Consider the following 7,336-nt stretch of genomic DNA (forward strand, 5'->3'; position numbering starts at 1 on the left):
TCAATTTTCCTACTATATAATATAAAGGTTCAACATAGGGCCAAAATTTCGACTCGGGACGATTCGAATGTTAATGTCTCGGGTGCGTAAATGACGCTATCTAAAGACATTACAGACAGGCGCGATGTTGATTGCAGTGTTACACAGGTCGTTTAGCGTACTTGGGTAAAGCGTCGCGATTAAATTGGTTACGCCGGCGATAAGTACGTCGGTCAACGTGCGTTGTTTCGTGCCGTTGGATTTTCATGCCCGCATGAAATTTCCCTTTTAATACGGTCATATGCTCGGCTAGTCTCCTATATCTCGCAGAAGCGAGGCGAAACTGTGGCCAATATTACGGAAGACATTTCACTCGTCGTACTTAGATCTCGCGGGCATTTAATCACGGCGCGGGGTTTAATGCGAAAGAAAAGGAAGGAAGTGCACGGAGCCCGGGAAACTGCGAGGATCTATTGTTTAACAAGAATGCAGGAATTCTCGGGACGGTCGGAAAATTACGCGCCACGGGCGACGGATGTGTCCCGAGTAACGCCTCTCTTTCACGGAGAGAACAGATGTTACTTTGCTCGCGATCCTTTCGTGAGCCGGGAGGCACGCTTTCCTACAAAATTGATTTGCCGCGTGTAATAAAACTATTTCACGGTAGCATGTACGCGTGATTAAGGATAATCTATGGAATATAACTTGAAAAATTGTTGAAAATAATTCCGCGTAAAATTACGTAAAATAATTTTTACGTAAGATTCGGTAAAATTGTTCCCGCGGTGTACGAGTAAAATTGCCCTCTCATTATTCCCGCGAAATCCCAGCTCCTTCCGCAATTTGAAAATCACAGGAAAACTTTGTTCCAAATACGCAATTAGACGGATCTGCCGGTGGAATTTAATTAGAACTCGTTCCTTTGGCTGCGCCTGAGACTGCACGCAGTAAGCGAGAGTTATAAGAGCGCATCATTTTCACGCTGCATCATGTAAAACGCTACCAAGTGAAAGTACACGCACTAAATTCGTTCTAGGACAAGCTCGTTCGCTTCTATGCTAGTATTACGATCCCGCCCTTGGCGGTAAGCCAGCCATTACAAGAAAGAGGATCAAAGGTGTTGAAAAACGAGCGCGTGCACGTAACTCATAACGTATTATATACAGTGCACGTGAAATGCGCGAACGCGAGATGTTTCAAGCGTATTGTTAGGTCAGCAAAATTTCACGAGCATTTAAAAAAACGATCGTTTAGCTTATTGTTAGATTTACGTCAAAATACGTGCTACACAAAATAATTAAACCAAATATGAAATAAACCGTGAAAGACTGAATACGTTGATTCAATTGACATGTGGAATAACGTTAAATTAATCGTTAAATTAATTAAACGTCAAATATTCAACGTTATTATTGATAAACTATTAAGAATACTCTTAAAAGTCGCCAGCAGTAATTAACAACATCGATGATTTTTATTGGCCGTATCTGGCAATTAAAATTCTTATTGCGAAAAATATTACCCCAGCCAGGATATTTTTCAATAAAAATCATTGACGTTGTTATTATTGATATTAATACAAAATATATAGTGGCCATATATACAAGTAGCAGTTCTTTGCCAGAAATACATTGCTAGTTCTACTATTATTTCCTCTTCCTACTAGGAAGTGCTCTCCTTTCCCCTTCGTTAGACATATGTAACGGGAAATATACAGGCGAATATTTCCAATGCATTGTGATGTCAGTAATCATATTGGTTGTTTAGTGACGTTTTGTGAAAGGGGTAATTCCAATTCAAGAAAGTGGAAAACACTGTAAAAGGATATTTTCGATTGTCACGGCTGGACAGTTGTCGAAGTACGGTGCAAAATACTGTACACTCTCTCTAACAGAAATAAAAGAAAAGTTAACAATGTGTGTGTGTGACGATTTTAAAACACAGTTTAAAGTAGTAACGAAAATTATTTATAAAATTGTTGTAAGATTTTATTGATTTGATAAATTTTAATAAGCTTCAAATATTCGAGAAATTAGAGAATTTGAAATGCTGATTACTATAATTTGATCAATCTAATACATATTGTATTAATTTATAATATTTGCTTCTCTGTTTACAAACAATCTACATCTATATTTAATTTTCTATTATCAATAATTTTATTGTAATAATTAAGGAAAAAGACAAACAGTACGTAAATCGAAATATAATTTCGCGTTTGCATTGAATAAATGAAGAACAGCTAAGAACAAAAAAGAAAAAATCTTACTGGAAAGAAGAAGAGATGAAAAAAATGCTGTAAATATTTTTTTCTTAATGTAATAAGATTAAGCCTTACAGAGTCTAAGCTGTAGAAACTTTGGAATAACGTGCTAATCGAGATATCACGGCAGATTTCTTGTACTAAAGATCAATTAAAGTTTCTTGAAATAAAATGGTTTGCTCTACTTTTTGCTAAAAGGATTTGCCGTTTCTTTCAAAGAAAATTAATAAAAGAGAGCAGAAAATTACACACTTCGATCACGTTACGCCATGATTGTACCATTTTTGTACTATAGGCACACATATATGCACGCACACATGTAAATCCGGTAACCACTTGTGAAATCGCGAAGGGAGTGACACAATTGTAGCTTTCTGCATGCCATTCGTGCGCTCTAAATCCGTTCTGACTACGCCTGTAATAAACCTAAATCAACATAGGCGTATGCTTATCTATTGGAAAACCATATTCGTTTATGTAGATGATTTAGTTCTATAATAATTTTTGAAATATAATGCGCAACGTCGCGCAAATAAACGAAATATTTTGGCCTTTATTTAATTCAGCGCGAATTTGATTAAACTTTAAAAGTTGAAACCCAATTATCACCGTGCATGATGTTAGAAACTTGACAAGTTTGCGAAGAAATGAGCAAGCACGACGCCCAAATAAAGCCACGGATTAAAAGTTTGCGGAAAAAGTGAGTATAATTAGAAATTAACATAAATATTACGTATATCCCTCGCCGCGACATAGTTCCTTGGTTCTTGCGCGGAAAATTTGTTTCTTCACAATTGCATTATATTTTGCATCACGGCAATTAAAAGTGTAACTTATGGATGTAATGTAGGATATGATGTTAAAATGATTGCTTGCTGATATACCATTAGCATCCTACGATTTGACGCGTGAGCCACGGGATAAATCCAACGCTTACGAAATTACAGCCTATGGTGCACCGGAATTGCACGCGGCAACGTTATGAAATTTTCACTAATAGTTTGCATAACCAGTCCAGATTATTAGCACCACTTTCTCGCGATTCATGTAAAAAAGTGTTGTTTGGAAAACATCGTTAAATGTTGCCGCGTATGATTCCAAACCGACTGGACCCCGATACTAATCAGGGATGCTCAATTCCACGTGCAGCGCAGTTCGTAAATTAGATCAGTCCACGTTCCACCGTCTTAATTGCATAATTGGTTGTTTTCAATTCCTTCTGTTTCCTACATTATGTAAGCATACGTTACACTTTAATGCGTACTTAAATTTTTTAAGCGCACTTTAAAAACCGGTATTTGATTAGTAATAATAATAATATAGCATTACTTGAGACGGTAATGGCACTTCTTACACTTTTCCCAGCAATATAACGTTTTTCCTTTTGCAATACCATCAATATGTAATATAGATTATATATTAGATTTTTTCTCTGTAACTTGATGTACAAAAACTCTTGAAGAGAATGTTGTAACGTGTAAAACTTGTAAAAATAATTTATAGACCTCTAATAGAGTCTTTCATATACCGTTTCGTGTAACTCTTTCCACAATTTTAATAAATCGAAGAATCGGGAGTAATAAAAGCTGAAGTGAGTTTAAACAAGTAATTTTAAGATTAATCAAACTCGCAATTAAAAAAGAATCATAATTGAAATGTTTTAGCGGAAATAATTTAAATTATATCCAACAATAAAGTTTATAAGGCTCTGAAATCACAATTCGAAGGAATAAAGAATATAAGAGCCGAGACAGGATGTTGGTGTCTAAATGATTTAAATTTTTAAATTCATTGAATTGTTAAATTTAAAGAAAATTAAAACTTTTTTAATCACTTCAGTCAACATGAACCGCAATGTTCTTACTCGGCACTAATGCAGCATACGAGAATTACGAATAATTCTTTATTTGTATTTCGAAAGAGGTAAGTTGGGCTAGAAGATCTTGGAAGTCGTCAGAGGAGAGTCCTCGCAGGAACGACGTTACTCTTGTTATCCATTACGTAACATGTGAACGATCTAAAGCCTGCCGGACACGCCGGTTCACCAACAAACGATCGGACGGCCCGGGGCAAGGCCGCAGACCTGTCTCGCCACGGGCTAGAATCTCGTGAATGAACTGTTACATGGTGTTTGCGGATTTCATTCGCTGCAGCTGTTATCTCTGCGCGCATCTCTCTTCCGTGTGAGAGCTAATCGATCTCGTCCGTTAATTTGTCTGCGTATTTAACAGCTTGTTGCAATTAACACACGTGAACATGCGTCAAAGGAGAACGTTGCGGTACGAGAACGGGCAATTATCATAGGATAAGTCGAATTGTAAGAATAGTTTCTCCCTCTCTAAATAAACGCACTTGGGATTTCTCGTTTCTAAATAATTATTCGATTCATTGTGTTAATTGAAATGACTCATCTGCTAAAATGTTTAAACGGTGACTCACGAAAGTTCGAAATCGAGGGTAATTGTAGCGGATGCATTTTAACAGCCATTACATCGCGCTTGCTTTAAAATTCTGTCTAATTAACGTGAATCAGGGCGATTCCTTTTCTTCCGCATCTTTAATTGCGACGAGAATTATTAGGCAGATGCCCAGGAGCGAGTCGAGCGTATGGACGTAGGAAAGCACACTTTACTTTATAACCGAACGCGCAAGGTTCCGGAAATAAGAACGTAGAAAGTCGAGTCGGAATAGTTGGAGATACATATATATTTTTGCTTTTACGTCGAAACGATGTAAACAAGATTCTCATTTATTGCCTCCGACGCAATGCTATCTACGCGGGCGATGAACCTGAAATGGGGTCTGTGATTCCTTAACGCGACGATAAGATGTTGAAACCTGATACAATGGGAAAGTTAGTTTAGAGCGAAACGTCGCATTGAGAAAATGTGATCTGTGTAAAAATTAATTGAATCCGTGCATTTAAATGACACGTAACGTTGACGACTAATATGAAGCTGCGTGAACGTCAATAAAGCTCCAAATTCCCCCATAAAGACGTATGGAAAATGTTAGCGAATCGCTCCCTGTTGCTCACAAAAGTTTAAGATCCCACTAAGATCTAACCGCACGATCTCACTGATCTCGAACGCAACACTCTCGAGCACTCGCGACCGCGCGACGTATCGCGCCGCGAAAATAGCGAGGACCCTCGGGAGGGACCGTGTCGCCCTCCGGTCTCCTCCCGTAGCTCGTACGGTATCACAGGACACGTCAGGTACTTACGATCCTCATCTCTCTTTTCTCTGGATCTCCCCCGAAACTGCGGCGAGTCGGTACGAGCGCGTTCTCCGCGTTTCCCCGTGAGCCGTGCACAGGTCGGCCGCCAACTGCAGTTGCACTCTCGTTAAGCGGCGAGTCTAGGAGTAGCGCGCAACGGTGGTGTGCCACCTGCCACGCGGGGGTACGTTCTCGGAGTCGCGGGCTCGCGGATGGTAGGGGGCTCCGGAAGAAACGCCTACTGCGGATCGTCCAGAGTAGCGGAGTAGTTTCCCCGGTGGTGACGGCGGATCCTAGGTGCCGGAGGCTCTCGCAGCTGCTGCCTGTCTTGGCAGCAGAGGACCGTTTGACTCCCGGTGGGGGCCGATCCTGGGACTTATATATGTCGACGCTGGAGGCCATCCGCGTCTGTCCCCCTGTTCCCCCCCCTCGTGCGCCCCCGCCCGAATCATTACCCTCCTGAGGGGCGCGAGCGATGGTCAAGGTGACCTTCGCTCCACCGCGGGGGATACCGCGGCCAGGAAATCGTGCGAGAGCAGCTTCGCGAGAAAGGCGAACGCAGCCGCGGATCGCCGGGCGATCGATTCGACATTTTACTTTTTCTTTTTTTTTTCATCGCCGTGAGTCACGACGAGGAAGCAGGAAGGATGCCTTCGAGTGGCAACGAAAGTATTCCTATGTACCAATCCATCGAAATTGAGCCGAGGAGGATTTCTTACGTAACCCGATTATTTTTATGCCCGACAAATACGCAACGCCAACGAAGATATGGTAACTCTGTTACGAAAATTAGATTGTACGTGTGTTAAACAGAAGCGCTTGAAATATGGAAAGATCTTAAATTGTTTGTAATATTATTTGAAAGGAAGTCTTGGTTTTTTCAAAGTCTTGAAATTCTTGAGTACACGAGTATACTCAAGCGGCGTTTGACACAATTTTTAATATATTATTGTAAAAGCTTGGAAAAGATTTTCAATGTCCCTCATTTTATACATAGACAAAAATTTTATTTTTAACTATTTTGCACTTTGAAGAGCAATCTTCAAGACGTTCACGACTTTTTCAAATTGCAAATTTCAAGAATTTTTAAGCAATTCGAATCTTTATACAACATATAATCGCTGGGAAACTTTGAAAAGGAAACTTCGAACACCCGTGCCTGCATATGCATGAAAAAAAAGAGAGAAAAGGAGAGAAAAAGAGAGAGAGAGAGAGAGAGAGAGAGAGAAGAAGAAGGAAGGGAGTCGCTCGGTGATATATTGTGAAACGAGAACGAAGGAGGAAATAAGAATGCAAATTATGATTGATCTCGGCTGAGTCACACTACTTTTTTTTTGCGATATAAAGAACTTTTCTCCCGCCGCTCAATCACAGAGACGGCAAATTATCCGGCGTAATCTTCTGTGGCAAAATAATGCATGCGAGTACTTAATGTATATTCCAGGCCTAACGTCTCAATGCCTATCGCATCATGCTCTCGATCGGAATCCGGATCTCTATTCCGTGAGTGTGGCATTATGACGTCAGCCGGTGTTGCAGAACGTTGTCTCGCCATGCAAATATCTTATCTCGAACGCCCGCTCTTTAAAGCGATTGATTAGAGGCATGTTTCTAATGTCAAAATTCCAAAATCGTTGTCTTCATCGGAGCGTGACACTCTTTCGATCATTAATTTCCAGCTGTTAAACTGCGCCCGATACAATTATGAGACCTACGAGAGGTACAAATATATCTCCGTAGGAGAGAAACGCTAAGGAATAGAAGCCTTATTTGGATGAGGATTGATTGTTGAGCTTAAGGTAGTTGTTTCGCGACAGTAATGCTCAAAAGTTTCTTCCAGACAGGAACCAGCACTCAATTATTACAATGATATAT

At 40.2% G+C, this 7,336-nt stretch overlaps 1 protein-coding gene across 1 annotated transcript in view; it reads right to left on the minus strand.

Annotated features, from left to right (window-relative positions):
* The window catches only part of LOC105559203, a 28,373-nt gene extending 22,510 nt beyond the window's left edge, over positions 1–5,863 (minus strand). The window contains exon 1 of the mRNA XM_012007313.1: positions 5,468–5,863. Coding sequence (XP_011862703.1) covers positions 5,468–5,863 — 396 coding nt within the window. The remainder of the gene's footprint in view (positions 1–5,467) is intronic.
* Positions 5,864–7,336: the final 1,473 nt, after the last annotated feature.

This window comes from Vollenhovia emeryi, unplaced genomic scaffold, assembly GCF_000949405.1.
Source record: "Vollenhovia emeryi isolate VEMERY1.0 unplaced genomic scaffold, V.emery_V1.0 DF939286.1, whole genome shotgun sequence".
NCBI lineage: Eukaryota > Metazoa > Arthropoda > Insecta > Hymenoptera > Formicidae > Vollenhovia > Vollenhovia emeryi.